Source organism: Hyperolius riggenbachi, chromosome 11, assembly GCF_040937935.1.
Source record: "Hyperolius riggenbachi isolate aHypRig1 chromosome 11, aHypRig1.pri, whole genome shotgun sequence".
Taxonomy (NCBI): domain Eukaryota; kingdom Metazoa; phylum Chordata; class Amphibia; order Anura; family Hyperoliidae; genus Hyperolius; species Hyperolius riggenbachi.
The window spans coordinates 214,355,025-214,374,377 of record NC_090656.1 but is presented as its reverse complement, the minus strand read 5'-3'; the positions used below and the strand labels follow the sequence as shown (position 1 = coordinate 214,374,377).

General features: G+C 45.3%; 1 protein-coding gene across 2 annotated transcripts in view; it reads right to left on the bottom strand.

Annotated features, from left to right (window-relative positions):
• The window catches only part of ZDHHC13 (zinc finger DHHC-type palmitoyltransferase 13), a 71,337-nt gene that overhangs the window by 23,257 nt on the left and 28,727 nt on the right, over positions 1–19,353 (bottom strand). For both annotated transcript variants that reach the window (XM_068260261.1, XM_068260262.1), the window contains 3 exons: positions 13,958–14,102; positions 11,798–11,862; positions 1,025–1,187 (listed from right to left, as the gene is read on the bottom strand). In XM_068260261.1, the coding sequence (XP_068116362.1) occupies positions 1,025–1,187; positions 11,798–11,862; positions 13,958–14,102 (373 nt within the window). The remainder of the gene's footprint in view (positions 1–1,024; positions 1,188–11,797; positions 11,863–13,957; positions 14,103–19,353) is intronic.

Here is a 19,353-nt window from a genome sequence, read left to right as displayed (position 1 = left end):
CCACTCAACTTTATTTTCAATTGATTTTCATAAATGTATATTTTTACCTAGTTATATGAAAAAGGTTTTAAGAGGAACTCCAGTGAAAATAATGTAAAAGAAAAAAAAAAAAGCTAATTTTTACAATAGTTACGTATAAATGATTTAGTCATTCTGACATTTATCACATGGTGACATTTTTACTGCTGGCAGGTGATGCCAGTGGAATTGGATGCCGTTAGCTGTTTACAGCTGTTTCCAACTGCCAAAATAGCAATTTCCCACAATGCAGTGAGGTTCACAAACAGGAAACTGTCAGGACCATGGTCCAGACATCACAATGTGGGAGGGGTTTCACCAGAATATTAGCCATACAAACCCCCCGATGATCCATTTGAGATAAGGAAAAGATTTTGCATGGGAAAGGGGGTATCAGCTACTGATGATGAAGTTCAATTCTTGCTTACAGTTTCTCTTTAAGTAAAATTAAGTTAGGCAGCAAATGGGTTGGGAAATGATAAAGAGTCCCTAATGCTGGGGATGCACGGTACGTTTCTGTACCGTGTATCGACCAGCTGATCCGGCCAGATGATAATATTCAGCGGGGATCGATCCGCGCGGATGAGCGGGGACGCGGCTGGGGTCGATCCGGCGGCTAATCAAGCCACCGGTCGACCCGTGTATTACAGCCATAAGGACCCCTAAAATCAGCAATCAACAATGCTCACAAAATCCAGAAAAGTGGCTGATAAACCGATACCAAGCACACATGCCATTATCACTGCCATAATAACAGATATATATCCTCATTTCCATCTCTGCAGTATGAAGCAGTTATAGCGTCATTGTTCATGAATAATACATATCTTTGTATGTTGTACTATAGAACGTCCAAGGCCGATTGGGAAAACGGAAAGCAGTGCCTGTGTCATAAGTGATTACAGGGCTTGTTTGGCAGCAGATTGATATCTGTCTTCCCTCATGTCCGGACTCATTTGGGTGTTAGCAGGATTAGGTGTTATGGGTGTGGATGAATGTTTCTCACCTTAGCGTTCTCTACATCCATGCTGGCTCCGGCCTCCAGGAGCAGATCCACAGCATTGATGTTACTGCTGGTCACAGCCCAGTGCAGTGCCGTGTTCCGATGGACTTTATCTGCAAGATTGATGGAGGGGTTCAGCTTCAACAGGAAGTTTGTGGGCTCCATCCTGAAAAACATTAAAAAAATACCATTAGAACAAGGCAGATTGCTGACTTCATATGCTCTATACATACAGATTATTCCTATGAACAGTATAGGACTAGGTAAATGCTCATGACAAAGAATATACCTCTAAAGGTTCTTATACAAACTAGCTAACTGGACCCTTAAAGGACGAATTAATTGAGAAGAGAGAGGGGCTCCGATCTGAATGGGAGCTGCGCTCAGTGACAGGGGACATCGGAGCACGGAGTGAAGCCTCAATAGGATCCTAAGGCTTCCCTCTCTTAAGGGGAGTATCCCATTTTGATCCCAAGCTTCGGCACAGGATCACTTTAAACAATACCAGTTGCCTGGCAGCCCTGCTGATCTATTTGGGTGTATTAGTGTCTGAATCATACCAGAAATAAGCATGCAGATAATTTTGTCAGATCTGACAATAATGTCAGAAACACCTGATCTGCTGCATGCTTGTTCAGGATCTATAGCTAAAAGTAATATAGGCAGAGGATCATATGGCAGCCTCCATATTCTTCTCACTTAAGTTGCCCTTTAAGGACACAGGTGGTAATAATAGTAATTGTCATTATTGTCTATTTATATAGCGCCGACATCTTCTGCAGCACTTTACAGAATACATGGTCATGTCACTGACTGTCCTCAGAGGAGCTCACAATCTAAGCCCTACCATAGTTTTACATTTATATTGTGTTGGAGGGTCTGTAAGCCTTACTTTACATTTTAACATTTAATATTAACCACTTCCCGACCGCCGTATATACAATTGGCGGCCGGGAAGTGGACCCCGCAAGGACCGCCGTATTGACAAATGGCGGCGGTCCTTGTAGGGGCATGGGCGGAGCGATCGCGTCATCAGTGACGCGATCCTCTGCCTCCGCCTGGCGCCGCTCACCCGCCGCAACATCCCGCAGGCCATACGGAAGCGCCGGCGGGATGTTAACCCGACAATCGCCGCATACAAAGTGTATAATACACTTTGTAATGTTTACAAAGTGTATTATACAGGCTGCCTCCTGCCCTGGTGGTCCCAGTGTCCGAGGGACCACCAGGGCAGGCTGCAGCCACCCTAGTCTGCACCAAGCACACCGATTTCACCCCCCCCCCTGCCCCAGATCGCCCACAGCACCCATCAGACCCCCCCCTGCCCACCCCCCAGACCCCTGTTTGCACCCAATCACCCCCCTAATCACCCATCAATCACTCCCTGTCACTATCGGTCAACGCTAATTTTTTTTTTTATCCCCCCCCCCTGCCCCCTGCTCACCCCACCACCCCTCAGATTCTCCCCAGACCCCCCCCCCCATGTACTGTATGCATCTATCCCCCCTGATCACCTGTAAATCACCTGTCAATCACCCATCAATCACCCCCTGTCACTGCCACCCATCAATCAGCCCCTAACCTGCCCCTTGCGGGCAATCTGATCACCCACCCACACCAATAGATCGAATTTGTGGGGTGGCAGACCCCAGGTTTTTTCCTTGTAGGAGTTGCAAGGGTTGTAGAGAATCGAACGGAGGGAGAAAGGTAAGTATCCAAGCAAACTCTAATGGGAGAGAATATAAAATCAGGCAATTTATTACATGTGCATCCGTGGGGGTGGTGTATGTAATATGGTGTAGTTGCGGCTTGCAATATGTGGGCCGCACCACCAGGACATTAAAAGAAAGAGTTGGAGAACACATAAATAATATTAAAAAGGGTTTTGAGCAACACAGTTTGTCTATGCACTTTAAATTGAAACATCAGTGTGATCCAAGTAGAATGTTCTTTTGTGGAGTGGAGAAATTAAGAGGTTCATGGAGGGGTTTTAATAAAACGAGGGAGATTTCTAAAAAAGAAGGGATGTGGATTTTTAATCTAGATACCCTGGTTCCAAGAGGTCTTAATGTGGAATTTGATATAAATTGCTTTATTAGGAATGATTAATATAGGAGGGAGGGCATATTAGGGTAGGCATAGAAAAATGCTGTATTAGTTGTATTTGTAAGTGATCACTCTGTTTGATGATAGCTGAAAACCGTAATTCAGACGATTCCACAAGCGGTGGAACGTAGCGCTGCATTTTCCATTTTGGAAGATAGCGGCGGAATTCCGGAACGGCATTCTCTCTATAGGCAGAGGTTATGGTGCGTCTTTACGACGCTTGGCATCAGAGTCTATTTGGTGAGTGAGTACGAAGGGGAGGGTTGATTGAGCCCAGTAAGATCAGTGAGGACTGTACACATGCGCAGGAGAATTTCCTGTTTGCATGAGTGAGGGTACAATAAAGTTGGTTTAGGAATGCCCAAGGGATAAAAATGCCGGCATAGCGTCTGACGTCAGCCCCTGATGAGTCAGATCTCTGACGAAACGCGTAGGGCGGAGCTACGTCGGACGCTGCTGGCGAACACGGAAATACCAGGGAAGTTACTCAGGACGTGGAGGTTTGAGGCGATGATCAGCGGAGTGGTCACCCGGGGACCCAACACTGTATAAAGCGCTGTTATCAAGTCTCCTAAGTGTGAGTGCAATCTGGCTTTTAGAATTTTTTTTTAATAAATGATTTTATACTATTGAGCTTTCTTAGTCCCGCAGTACCTTGATTGAGGAGAGGCATACGGATTTCTGATAATGTGTATTAACCCCCACTGGCTTTAAATCTTACCTCCGGAGACCTAAGGAGGTCCATTGGGTGAGTGTGGACACGGAGGGGGTGTGTCACGGCGCTCGCCAGTGGTGTATTAAGGCTATTTTTCATCACGGTCCATTGGGATATTGAAGTGGTGGTGGTATATCGTGTTGATCCTAAAACGGAGTCTATACAGGAAGACCTAGATGATCCAAGGTGTCGTGTTTAAAGGGACTTCGACAGACACGTAATGGACATTGAATTGGTTTGATTGTGGACTTCTTTGAGATCTGGAGCGCTACTTGCATGCTTTTTGTTTCCTAATTATCTTACATCGGATATTTAAGAGCGCACCACGTTAATAGATCCTATTGTAGTGCGAATCCCAGGAGCGCAGTTAGTGGAGAAATTGTACACACCAATAGATCGCCCGCAGATCCGACATCAGATCACCACCCAAGCGCAGTGTTTACATCTATTCTCTACCCTAAACACCCACTAATTACCCATCAATCACCCCCTATCACCACCTGTCACTGTTACCCATCAGATCAGACCCTAATCTGCCCCTTGCGGGCACCCAATCACCCGCCTACACGCTCAGATTGCCCTCAGACCCCCCCTTATCAATTCACCAGGGCATTATTTACATCTGTCCTTCCCTGTAATAACCCACTGATCACCTGTCAATCACCCATCAATCACCCCTGTCACTACCACCCATCAATCAGCCCCTAACCTGCCCCTTGCGGGCAAACTGATCACCCACCCACACCAATAGATCGCCCGCAGATCCGACATCAGATCACCTCCCAAGCGCAGTGTTTACATCTATTCTCTACCCTAAACACCCACTAATTACCCATCAATCACCCCCTGTCACTGCTACCTATCAGATTAGACCCCTATCTGCACCTAGGGCACTCAATCACCCGCCCACACCCTCAGACCCCAGCCCTGATCACCTCGCCAGTGCATTGCTTGCATCTATTCCCCCCTCTAATCACACCTTGAGACACCCATCAATCACCTCCTGTCACCCCCTAGCACACCTACCCATCAGATCAGGCCCTAATTTGCCCCGTGTGGGCTCCTGATCACTCGGCCAAACCCTCAGATCCCCCTCAGACCCCCTTCCGATCACCTCCCCAGTGCATTGATTGCATCTATTTTCACCTCTAACCACCCCCTGAGACACCCATCAATCACCTCCTGTCACCCCCCTAGCACTCCTATCCATCAGATCAGGCCCAATACAACCTGTCATCTAAAAGGCCACCCTGCTTATGACCGGTTCCACAAAATTCGCCCCTTCATAGACCACCTGTCATCAAAATTTGCAGATGCTTATACCCCTGAACAGTCATTTTGAGACATTTGGTTTCCAGACTACTCACGGTTTTGGGCCCGTAAAATGCCAGGGCGGTATAGGAACCCCACAAGTGACCCCATTTTAGAAAAAAAGACACCAAGGTATTCTGTTAGATGTATGACGAGTTCATAGAAGATTTTATTTTTTGTCAAAAGTTAGCGGAAATTGATTTTTATTGTTTTTTTTTTTCACAAAGTGTCATTTTTCACTAACTTGTGACAAAAAATAAAATCTTCTATGAACTCGCCATACACCTAACGGAATACCTTGGGGTGTCTTCTTTCTAAAATGGGGTCACTTGTGGGGTTCCTATACTGCCCTGGCATTTTAGGGGCCCTAAAACCGCGAGGAGCAGTCTAGAAAACAAATGCCTCAAAATGACCTGTGAATAGGACGTTGGGCCCCTTAGCGCACCTAGGCTGCAAAAAAGTGTCACACCTGTGGTACCGCCGTACTCAGGAGAAGTAGTATAATGTGTTTTGGGGTGTATTTTTACACATACCCATGCTGGGTGGGAGAAATTTCTATGTAAATGGACAATTGTGCGTAAAAAAAAAATCAAACAATTGTCATTTACAGAGATATTTCTCCCACTTAGCATGGGTATGTGTAAAAATACACCCCAAAACACATTATACTACTTCTCCTGAGTACGGCGGTACCACATGTGTGGCACTTTTTTACACCCTAAGTACGCAAAGGGGCCCAAAGTCCAATGAGTACCTTTAGGATTTCACAGGTCATTTTGCGACATTTGGTTTCAAGACTACTCCTCACGGTTTAGGGCCCCTAAAATGCCAGGGCAGTATAGGAACCCCACAAATGACCCCATTCTAGAAAGAAGACACCCAAAGGTATTCCGTACGGAGTATGGTGAGTTCATAGAAGATTTTATTTTTTGTCACAAGTTAGCGGAAAATGACACTTTGTGAAAAAAAACAAAATCAATTTCCGCTAACTTGTGACAAAGAAATAAATTCTATGAACTCACCGTACTACTAACAGAATACCTTGGGGTGTCTTCTTTCTAAAATGGGGTCATTAGTGGGGTTCCTATACTGCCCTGGCATTTTAGGGGCCCTAAACCGTGAGGAGTAGTCTTGAAACAAAAATGACCTGTGAAATCCTAAAGGTACTCATTGGACTTTGGGCCCCTTAGTGCAGTTAGGCTGCAAACAAGTGCCACACATGTGGTATCGCCGTACTCGGGGGAAGTAGTACAATGTGTTTTGAGGTGTATTTTTACACATACCCATGCTGGGTGGGAGAAATACCTCTGTAAATGACAATCTTTTGATTTTTTTTTACACACAATTGTCCATTTACAGAGTTATTTCTCCCACCCAGCATGGGTATGTGTAAAAATACACCCCAAAACACATTGTACTACTTCTCCCGAGTACGGCGATACCACATGTGTGGCACTTTTTTGCACCCTAACTGCGCTAAGGGGCCCAAAGTCCAATGAGTACCTTTAGGATTTCACAGGTCATTTTGAGAAATTTTGTTTCAAGACTACTCCTCACGGTTTAGGGCCCCTAAAATGCCAGGACAGTATAGGAACCCCACAAGTGACACCATTTTAGAAAGAAGACACCCCAAGGTATTCTGTTAGTAGTACGGTGAGTTCATAGAAGATTTTATTTTTTGTCACAAGTTAGCGGAAATTGATTTTTATTGGTTTTTTTTCACAAAGTGTCATTTTCCGCTAACTTGTGACAAAAAATAAAATCTTCTATGAACTCACCGTACTACTAACTGAATACCTTTGGGTGTCTTCTTTCTAAAATGGGGTCATTTGTGGGGTTCCTATACTGTCCTGGCATTTTAGGGGCCCTAAACCGTGAGGAGTAGTCTTGAAACGAAATTTCTCAAAATGACCTGTGAAATCCTAAAGGTACTCATTGGACTTTGGGCCCCTTAGCGCAGTTAACGTGCAAAAAAGTGCCACACATGTGGTATCGCCGTACTCAGGAGAAGTAGTATAATGTGTTTTGGGGTGTATTTGTACACATACCCATGCTGAGTGGGAGAAAGATCTCTGTAAATGGACAATTGTGTGTAAAAAAAAAATTAAAAAATTGTCATTTACAGAGATATTTCTCCCACCCAGCATCGGTATGTGTAAAAATACACCCCAAAACACATTATACTACTTCTCCTGAGTACGGCAATACCACATGTGTGGCACTTTTTTGCAGCCTAACTGCGCTAAGGGGCCCAAAGTCCAATGAGCACCTTTAGGCTTTACAGGGGTGCTTACAAATTAGCACTCCCCAAAATGCGAGGACAGTAAACACACCCCACAAATGACCCCATTTTGGAAAGTAGACACTTTCCACAGGAGCAATCAAATAGCACCAAAAGAAAGCTTTATTAGTGACAAGGAGCCAAAATTCATTTAGGTGGTAGGTTGTATGAGCGAGCAATAAACCGTGAAAGCTGCAGTGGTCTGAATGGAAAAAAAGTGGCCCTAGGTCCTCAAGTGGTTAACATAGGCTGTCAGTTGGTCAATGAGATGCAAATAATTCCAGCCTGTATGCAAATTGTATGATGCTTGAAATTGAGCCAATCAAAATCAGCATACTGAGGACTAAGTAATACCGTAACTGCTACAGAAACAGTTTGTGCAGTAAAAAGATGGGAGTGGCCAGCCAGTTTAACCACATGTACTAGACTGAATTTACAACATCAATAAAATGTAATCAGTCCAAAATTGCTTCCAGGTCCAATTAGAAGGCATGACAGATTTTGCTGCCCTGAAGAAATACACAAGGCCATGGCTGCTTATGTGTATCCTTTCCTTTGTACAGCACATCCCCAGTATCCGGCACCAGCAGTGATCGCCTGATGCTGGATACATGTGCTTGCTGGTCGAAATAGCACAAGTCTCCCACCTGAAGTACTTATCAAGCCTCCAGCAACATCTAGCTGCTTTCCTGTATCTCCTCATGGGCTCCGAGCAGCTTTCTGGCTTCCCCCGTGCACACAAGCCAGCATGTCATCTGACATCAGTTCAGGGGACACTCCGACTTACGAGCACGAATGGAGGAGGCTGCGAAGAGGTACAGAAAGGCTGCCAGACGTCGCAGGAGGCTCGGTAAGCAGTTTACAGCCTGCCAGCAAATCCAAAAATCCCTGATATCTCTTCAGGCATGTCGGTTAGTTGAGACTTCCGGTTGCCTGGATTACTGATAACGGGGACTCTGCTGCAGTAGCTTGTACTTTTTTCTGATTCTAAAGAGCAGTCCCCCAAAATGTTTATGTGATCCCGTCCCTCCCCCCCACCCCAGTGCATTCAAATCTCACCTACTCCAGCTGCTCCTGGACTCGTCTGCTGCTTCCCACCATGTGGTGGCTAGGTATAGCACTTGGTGCTTGTGTGACATCACACACATGCACCTGGCAGCGCTCGAGAGGATCAGCTAAGGAGACTGGGAGCTGCTGGACGGTCGCAGCAGCTGGAGCAGGTGAGATTTGAATGCGCTGGCACATTTACATTTGGGGGACAGCGGCCAGGGGTCTGTCCCATTCGTCGGTTGCCACGATATCGCACATTGTTACTGATTGACCATGTCGGGGCGAGATTTTCCAGCATCTTCTCCCGGTCAAATCCCAATTAAATAAATGTATCGAATCAGATTATAGATTAGGCCACGTTTAGGCAGTGAGCACCTCTGAAGGTCTCAGTTTGTGACATGACTATGTACCGTAGACTATGTTATCACTATATAAACAAAGTAGAATAATATTATTTGGTAAAGTGTTCCTGAGTTCAGGTATACTGTTAGGGTCTATTCACACTGGGGATTGCAAACCGCTAGCAATTAGTGGTAGCGATTTGCCACAGTGATTTTACGTGATAAATGCAAATTTTTCACTGCACTTTTTAAGTGATGGCGATTCACGTTTCTTTAACATTTTAATCGTGATCACGCAAAAATTATGAAAAGGCGATGCCTGCACTGTTTGTGTTTACCGCGAATCGCCAGCCATATCAGCAGTGAGATCACTGCCATATACTTTTAACCTCCCTGGCGGTATGGACGAGCTGAGTTCGTCCAGCAAAAACTTGCAAAAAACGTTAATGACGAGCTGAGCTCGTCCATGCCGACAGGGAGATTTCCTGTTTCTCTGCCCCGCCGGCTGCATTTTTTTCTTATCAGAGGGATTCCCCAGGATGGCTGGATGCCTGACTGCACGCTGTGGGTAGCGATCTGTGCTACCCACAGCGTGCAGAACAAGCATCCAGCCACCCTAGGGAATCCCTGGGCAGCCAGCGGGCAGAGAATGTGCGGGGGATCCCCCTTGTATGTGGAGGCTGTGCTGGCGGGGGATCCCCCTCTGTGCGGGCGGGGGGAACCCCTTTATATGGTGGCTGTTGCGGGCAGGGGATCCCCTTCTGTGCGGGTGGGGGGATCCCCCTTCTATTGTGGCTTTTGCGGGCGAGGGGATCCCCCTCTGTGCGGGTGGGGGGATCCCCCTTCTATTGTGGCTGTTGCGGGCAGCCTATCCCCCTCCTCCCCCTCCCTCCCGATGTCCCCCCTCCCGATCTCCTCCCCCCCCCCCCCCCCGATAGGCCGCCCGCAACAGCCACAATAGAAGGGGGATCCCCCCCACCCGCACAGAGGGGGATCCCCCCGCCCGCAAAAGCCACAATAGAAGGGGGATCCCCCCACCCGCACAGAGGGGGATCCCCCGCCCGCAACAGCCACAATAGAAGGGGGATCCCCCCACCCGCACAGAGGGGGATCCCCTGCCCGCAACAGCCACCATATAAAGGGGTTCCCCCCGCCCGCACAGAGGGGGATCCCCCGCCAGCACAGCCTCCACATACAAGGGGGATCCCCCGCACATTCTCTGCCCCGCTGGCTGCCCAGGGATTCCCTAGGGTGGCTGGATGCTTGTTCTGCACGCTGTGGGTAGCACAGATCGCTACCCACAGCGTGCTGGGGGGGGGGGGGGGGGGGAGGATCGGGAGGGGGACATCTGGCTACCTATAAATCTGGCTAAACATCTGGCTCGCTATATACCTGGCTAAACATCTGGCTCGCTATATACCTGGCTAAACATCTGGCTCGCTATATACCTGGCTAAACATCTGGCTCGCTATATACCTGGCTAAACATCTGGCTCGCTATATACCTGGCTAAACATCTGGCTCGCTATATACCTGGCTAAACATCTGGCTCGCTATATACCTGGCTAAAAACCTGGCTCACTATATACCTGGCTAACTATACCTGGCTGCACATCTGGCTAACTATACCTGGCTGCACATCTGGCTAACTATACCTGGCTGCACATCTGGCTAACTATACCTGGCTGCACATCTTCTACCTATACATCTGGGTCTTATACTCACCATTGGCATGCTCATCCCTCGTCGCGTACCTCTGATGGCTTCCCCAGTGTCTTCTTCCATGTCCCTTGGCGGATTTTGCTTCTTCCTCAGCGATCATGTCCCCCGTTGATCGGCGTTGATGACACCAGGGTCACACAGCGTCAACATCTTGCAGAAAACACTTTTTTTTTTTATTGAATTCAATACAATAATCTGTATTAAATTTAATATTAAAAAAAATTGGTTGCAAAAAAAAAAAATGGTTGCAAATTATTGGAAATTAATTGAAACACTTTTTGCACGGAAATCCTGGGGAAACTGAACGCCAGGGTGGTTAATTGAACTAGCGCTTTTAAAAGCACTAGCAATCGCCGTTGATTTGGCGATTAGTGATAAACGTGTGAATGGGCCCTTTAGACCGGTACACAAGCATGTACAGCTTCTACCAAACCCTGCATAGCAACAGAACGCATCATTAGCTACATAGCTGACACGCGTCTAAAGGCCAGCCAGCGATGTTGCCCAATGGCTTCGGATCCCAATCCCCGACGGGCGGCGTGTGTACGCACCCCTAAGGCTGTGTACCCACTTGAGAAGAGAACAGACATTTTGTGTCCTTCTTCCATTCAACGTAAAACTGACAGTGACTAGCTCCTATTTTATAAATAGAAGGCGTTCACACTTGTCACTCTGCCACAGATCTGATGGGATCCTTTGCAGTAAGCGGCCACACTTCTGTGCAGTCCGCCATAATCTAGGGCCAGGCGGATTTGTTCCACCATATAGCCTGCGGGGGAACAAATCATCCCTGGGCTACAGTCCACGTGTCCCGCGACCACTCAGTCCCTTCCGAACAGCCCGGTGGCCGGCAAAAACATGGGGCTCTCCACTGGGTTGCAAAAGACCAATGTAAATCCTCAGCAACAGGAAGAATTCTCATTGGTTCATGGTGGACCAATGAAAATTCCCCTTGTTGCTAGGGAGAATTGGTCTAATGCAGCCTATGGAAAGCCCCATGCCCCTGCTGGCCTCCCGGCCGAGTACAGAGGGAAAGATCGGCGGTGGGACACGTGAACGGTGATGGCTTCGAACAGGCGGACGCAGATGCAAAATGAACCGTGTCCATTTTGTATCCGCTGAAGTTGGAACCAAGCCTTTAAATTCCTCATGAACAATTTTGGGGGAAAAAACAAACACTGTCCAAATCAGATCAGTCATGGAAGTAAACATAAACCTGCCTCAAATAAGCCAATGAAATGTAGTCATTACCCAATAATCTTCTGTGCAGCCAGCATGAGCGGGGTCATCCCATTCATATCCTGGATATCAATGCTCTAAAAGAAGATCACATTATGGATTAGCAGAAGGAACAACATACATTTTAGTGTTTGGAATGAAGAGAAAATCCTGTGAATTTTTTTTTTTTATAATCCTGAACTGAGTGGGCAGGTACTGCTTTCTGAGGCCTGGGACCCACTACAGATTGCAATCGCTCAGTGTTTGTAAAGTGGTTTCAGCAGCAATTCCAGGTTTTTTTGTATAGTGATTTTTATTTTGTGCTAGTGACTTCAAAACTGATTGCGATTTGTGCTTTCATTTTTTTTTCTTTTCTTTGGGTTCAGGTAGCAAAATCGCTTTTGTACAACGAATGAAAAGCGGTTTTGAAGTGATGCTCTACTTAAAGTGGACCGGAGCTCTTGCACAGGATAGAAGGAAAACAGAGAAATCCACATTGGATGTATTTAGAGAATTTAGATGGTCCAATTCCCCCTTATCTGTGACTAATATAACTGTAATTTGATCTCTCAGCTGTGTCAGCTCAGGATTCAAGAATCTCCTCTGCCAGGGCAGAGTAGCTAATTTGTTAACACAGTATGTTAACCCTATGTCTGCTTCAATGAAAGCAGGAAATAGACAGACTGCAGATTTATATTAGCTGTAACAAAAATGTGTTTCCTTAAAGGTTATTATGCTGTTGCTTATCTTTTAGAGCAGAGAGGAAGTTCTGAGTTCAGGTCCGCTTAAACATTGAATCCCAATTGCTAGCAAAATGCTGCAGGCAGAGCTACTGCGATTTTTCCTATAGCAATTTTCGGAATCGCCACTGATCGTTGATTCCACATCGCTGTTGAAAGCACTCTAGTGGGTCCAAGGTCTAGGGGTCAGTTCACACTAGTTGCACTGCAGGAGCCCTTTCTGTAGTGAATGGCAGCAGACCAATGGACATGCACATGCTTTTTCATATGGGCAAGTATGGGCCTGTTATCCTATGCCTGTTTCCACCAGGTCTGGGTTTGTGGTATGCATTACCACAATGCACAAACCCCACCTGCATGACTTTTTCGTACATAAGCCGTTTTGTCATAGAATGATATGAGCCACTCCTGAGCGCTGTGGACACTGCCGTGGATGGTGGTCCGCCACCTTTTGAAACATATTCAATATAACCTCTTGTAGAATGCACTTAAAAAGCTGCACTTAGGGTGGATACACACTGGCTGCGTTAGCGTTTTGGTTTTGAAAAACGTATTCTCATTCACGTGAAGGAGAATCAAGGCATAATTCATTGTGAATCCATTGTGGAGATTTTTCCGCCATTCTCATTCAAGTGAAGGAGAATGCATTTTTCTGAATGCAAACGCAGCACAAAATGCAGCCAGTGTGCATCAACCATTAGGTATGAGCACAAAAAGTTTTCCTTAAAAAAAAAAAAAAAAAACACACACACTTTTCTCCTCTCTTTGCTTCAAACTGAAATCTACTAAATCTTGGAAGACATTTAACCAAGCTGAGCACTCGTCAAAAAAAACAAAAAACAAAAGACAAACACGCTTTTACCTGTGTACTCAAATAGTTTAAGGGCTCTTTCACAGTGCGACGTTAAAGCCGCACGTTATCAAATACTTTAACTCAGAGTAACGCACAGCAATGCAAAGCCTGTGCGACATTCACAGTGCACATGTTGCGTTAGTGTGTAACGTGTAGAGTTATTAAAATGTGCTGCATGCTGTGCTTTTAGCAATTAATCTGCTGCGTTACCCGTGTTGCACATGCTCAGTAATGTTTTTTTTTTTCACTTTTTTAAAATGTTCCGCATGCCCCGTTTTTGTTCCATAGTAAATACATTTTATAACGTGCGACTTTAAAGTCGCACTGTGAAAGTGTATATGCGTTGCGTTAGGGCCGCGTTGTGCGACTTTAACGTCGCATCAAACGCAACATCCTACTGTGTAAGTAGCCTTAAACTCCAAATGTACGAGCAAAGAGAGAGCCTGTCATTACTGAGTATAGATTCCCAGGAAGTGATGTCACGTCTGCACTATGCCCCACCCCAGAATAATCGCCAGTTACAGAATCCGTCCTATGACATTACGGTTGTGCTAGAGGCAGTTGTGGGATCGCTACGGTGCAGGAAAAAGCTATACATACCATGCCCTTTGCAGTCAGGTAGGCTATGATCGGCATATGCTGGAACAGGACAGCCAGATGGAGACCATTGTAACCTTCTCCATCAATCAGACCTGGGTCAGCTCCACATTTCATCAGCAGGATAACTGTCTGTAGGTTTCCCTGCCTGCAGAGCAAAAATACAAATATTTAAAGTGGTGTCAAAGTCAGCATTTCCTCCTTGTTCAAAAAGACTATTTACAGCAGGGGTGCCCACACTTTTTCGGCTCGTGAGCTACTTTAAAATTTGCCGAGTCCAGGAGATCTACCAACATTTAGGTAGCTAGGTATACATGCCTTCAGTATAGGTAGATAGGTATAGGGGCCTTCAGTATAGGTAGCCAGGTATAGTGTAGTTAGGTGTGGGTGCCTTCATTATAGGTAGCCAGGTATAGTGTAGTTAGGTGCAGGGACCTTCAGTATAGTTAGCCAGGTATAGTGTAGTTGGTGTGGGTGGCTTCAGTATAGTTAGCCAGATATAGTGTAGTTAGGTGCAGGGGCCTTCAGTATAGGTAGCCAGGTATAGTGTAGTTAGGTGCAGGTGGCTTCAGTATAGTTAGCTGGTATAGTGTAGTTAGGTGCAGGAACCTTCAGTATAGTTAGTCAGGTATAGTGTAGTTAGGTGCAGGGACCTTCAGTATAGTTAGTCAGGTATAGTGTAGTTAGGTGCAGGGGCCTTCAGTATAGTTAGCCAGGTATAGTGTAGTTAGGTGCAGGGACCTTCAGTATAGTTAGCCAGGTATAGTGTAGTTAGGTGTGGGTGGCTTCAGTATAGTTAGCCAGGTATAGTGTAGTTAGGTGCAGGGACCTTCAGTATAGTTAGCCAGGCGTCCTCCTCTCCCGCTGTACCGCCCCTCTCCTCTCCACCTCTTGTTCCGATTGACCAGCGGCTGGCAGCAGATTCTGACAGCTGCCAGCCGCAAAATTTTGCATGACGCGGCCGTTCCAAATAGGCGGTCGCGATCAACCGGTAGATCGCGATCGACCTATTGGGCACCCCTGAATTACAGCATAAAATCTACTACCACAAAAAAAAAAAAAAAAAAAAAAATATTGTAGCAGAGCAGCATTCAAACAGTTAAACACAGCATTTTGTTCTTCAGTGGAAAACTTCTGGCCCCATCCCAAGAGGTGATAAAATTATCTTTTGTTTACATTCCTTCGTCAGATACATTAAGTGAACATTAGCAAACAGTCGTAACTGAGCTGTGCTGAGAAACAAAGAGCTGAGAAGTGATCACTAGATAGATTTTCATATACTGTATAAATGCAGCAGCTATGCAATAAAATGCAATGGCAGCTTTCAGAGCATATAAACTGTACTTTGGGAATTTGTAAACACACAACATCACTTCTGAACAAAAGCAAATATAACTGTATGGGTAATACAAAGTAGGGAAACACATTTTTATTGAATGTTATGTCAGAGTTTTATCCCACTTTAATATGACACCGTGCTCCAAGTGCAAGTAAGATATAAGTGCAAGTACAATATACACACATGAAAATATAGGATATATGCACTTTCTGGTATGATGTTCATAAATGGAGCACCATGTGAAGTGCTTTCTTTTTATATAGTCGACTAACATCCTGTACTGACTTAACTAAAATGATCACTGGTAGTAGCTCTGGGTAATAGTTTTAGGGATGATTTCTGTACAGACACACAGCTTGGCTGCAGCATGTTCTGTTCTATGTAATCAGTCATAGCGTCATTAACCAAATTGTGGAAAACCTTTATGCTAGGTACACACGATGAAATTTTCCATCAGATCAATGTATTAACACGATTATTTCTGAAATGTCCTATCACCTCCCAAACGATAGCGGGATGGATATTCAGATCACTACTGCACAAAATCGATACCCTTATCAAATCGGGAAAAGAAATTATCTTTTCAACCAGTCGATCTAATGGGAAATTGCATTGCGTGTACCTAGCATTGCTCGCAATACATTCCCAAATGAATCTGTCCATGCATAAAGGGAGGGGAGTCTTGTCTCCTTGTTCTACACCTCAGCGTCTATTATCTGGTTGAATTTAGGGTAGGACAAATATGAATTTTATTGCCTTCTTTACACCTGCCTGAAAGCGTTCCTTTAAAGGAAAACTGAAGCAAGAGGGATATGGAGGCTGCCATATTTAATGTTTTTCCTGTTAAGCAATACCAGGTGCCTGGCTATCCTGCTGATCCTCTGCCTCTAATACTTTCAGCCATAGACCCTGAACAAGCATGCCGCAGATCAGGCGTTTCTGACATGATTGTCAGATCTGGCAAGATTAGCTGCATGCTTGTTTCTGGTGTTCCGACATTACTGCAGCCCAACAGATCAGCAGGGCTGCCAGGCAACTGGTAGTTGTCCTTTAAAAGGTAAGCTTAAGTGAGGGCAACACAGAGGCTGCCATCTTTATTCCCTTATAAACAATGCCAGTTGCCCGACTTTTATGCTGAGCTTTTGGCTTTAGTTGTGTTTGAGTCACACACCTGTAACAAGCATGCAGTCAGCTGAGTCACAAGAGAGTCGCAGCATCTGATCCGCATGCTCATTCTAAGCCAGCTACTTATAGTATCACAGGCAGAGCATCAGCGCAGAGGTCAGACAACTGGCATAGTTTATTAGAGAATGAAGCTGGCAGCCTCCTCATTTAATGGTACAAAGCAGATGAAACTTGGATGATAAGATGGCCAATAACGACCGCCTCTGGTAGTATAGCATTTGTAGAGCAGCTCCCGATCCACCTCGATGGCCCGGCCTACAATCAGCCTCAAGGATCAATTCGTTCTCTCCACTCACCCCCTCCCACAGTGTGACACTCCTTGTGCACTGCTCCATCGGCCTCCCACCCCACATAGCAACGAGTCTGTATAGTGTCGGCTCTGCCTAGGGATAGAGTACCGATACCGGCTGCACAACTTGCCTCATATGTGTGTATGAGACTTTAAAAATCTGGAATGCCTCGACTGAGTTCCCACTAGTGTCTGTACAATGCTTACACCACAGGATTACAGCAGATGTTTGTGGTGCAATTTCCATACAGTATTCACATACATAACTGATCTGATTGCTAATAATGTCTATGCAATGGCTGCCACTATTGTGAAAGGGAAGCAGGTACAGGTTTCTGGATTCCATACAATCTGATTGGCTAATAATGTCTATGCAACGGCTGCCTCTATTGTGACAATGCAGCAGGTACAGGTTTCTGGCTTCCATACAATCTGATTGACAATAATGTCTATGCAATGGCTTCCTCTATTGTGAAAGTGCAGCAGGTACAGGTTTCTGGCTTCCATACAATCTGATTGGCTAATAATGATCTATGCAATGGCTGCCTCTATTGTGAAAGTGCAGCAGGTACAGGTTTCTGGCTTCCATACAATCTGATTGGCTAATAATGATCTATGCAATCGCTGCCTCTATTGTGAAAGTGCAGCAGGTACAGGTTTCTGCCTTCCAAACAATCTGATTGGCTAATAATGATCTATGCAATGGCTGCCTCTTGTGAAAGTGCAGCAAGTACAGGTTTCTGCCTTCCATACAATCTGATTGGCTAATAATTTCTATGCAATGGCTGCCTCTTGTGACAGTGCAGCAGGTACAGGTTTCTGCCTTCCATACAATCTGATTGGCTAATAATGTCTATGCAATGGCTTCCTCTATTGTGACAGTGCAGCAGGTACAGGTTTCTGCCTTCCATACGATCTGATTGAATAATGTCTATGCAATGGCTTACTCTATTGTGACAGTGCAGCAGGTACAGGTTTCTGCCTTCCATACAATCTGATTGGCTAATAATGATCTATGCAATGGCTGCCTCTTGTGAAAGTGCAGCAAGTACAGGTTTCTGCCTTCCATACAATCTGATTGGCTAATAATTTCTATGCAATGGCTTACTCTATTGTGACAGTGCAGCAGGTACAGGTTTCTGCCTTCCATACGATCTGATTGGCTAATAATGTCTTTGCAATGGCTGCCTCTATTGTGACAGTGCAGCAGGTACAGGTTTCTGCCTTCCATACAATCTGATTGGCTAATAATGTCTATGCAATGGCTTACTCTATTGTGACAGTGCAGCAGGTACAGGTTTCTGCCTTCCATACAATCTGATTGGCTAATAATGTCTATGCAATGGCTTACTCTATTGTGAAAGTACAGCAGGTACAGGTTTCTGCCTTCCATACAATCTGATTGGCTAATAATGATCTATGCAATGGCTGCCTCTTGTGAAAGTGCAGCAGGTGCAGGTTTCTGCCTTCCATACAATCTGATTGAATAATGTCTATGCAATGGCTGCCTCTATTGTGAAAGTGCAGCAGGTACAGGTTTCTGCCTTCCATACAATCTGATTGGCTAATAATGATCTATGCAATGGCTGCCTCTTGTGAAAGTGCAGCAAGTACAGGTTTCTGCCTTCCATACAATCTGATTGGCTAATAATTTCTATGCAATGGCTTACTCTATTGTGACAGTGCAGCAGGTACAGGTTTCTGCCTTCCATACAATCTGATTGGCTAATAATGTCTATGCAATGGCTTACTCTATTGTGAAAGTGCAGCAGGTGCAGGTTTCTGCCTTCCATACAATCTGATTGGCTAATAATGTCTATGCAATGGCTGCCTCTTGTGAAAGTGCAGCAAGTACAGGTTTCTGCCTTCCATACAATCTGATTGGCTAATAATTTCTATGCAATGGCTTACTCTATTGTGACAGTGCAGCAGGTACAGGTTTCTGCCTTCCATACAATCTGATTGGCTAATAATGTCTATGCAATCTCTTACTCTATTGTGAAAGTGCAGCAGGTGCAGGTTTCTGCCTTCCATACAATCTGATTGGCTAATAATGTCTATGCAATGGCTGCCTCTTGTGAAAGTGCAGCAAGTACAGGTTTCTGCCTTCCATACAATCTGATTGGCTAATAATTTCTATGCAATGGCTTACTCTATTGTGACAGTGCAGCAGGTACAGGTTTCTGCCTTCCATACAATCTGATTGGCTAATAATGTCTATGCAATGGCTGCCACTATTGTGAAAGTACAGCAGGTACAGGTTTCTGGCTTCCATACGATCTGATTGGCTAATAATGATCTATGCAATGGCTTCCTCTATTGTGAAAGTGCAGCAGGTGCAGGTTTCTGGCTTCCATACAATCTGATTGGCTAATGTCTATGCAATGGCTTCCTCTATTGTGAAAGTGCAGCAGGTGCAGGTTTCTGCCTTTCATACGATCTGATTGGCTAATAATGTCTATGCAATGGCTGCCTCTTGTGAAAGTGCAGCAAGTACAGGTTTCTGCCTTCCGTACAATCTGATTGGCTAATAATGTCTATGCAATGGCTTACTCTATTGTGACAGTGCAGCAGGTACAGGTTTCT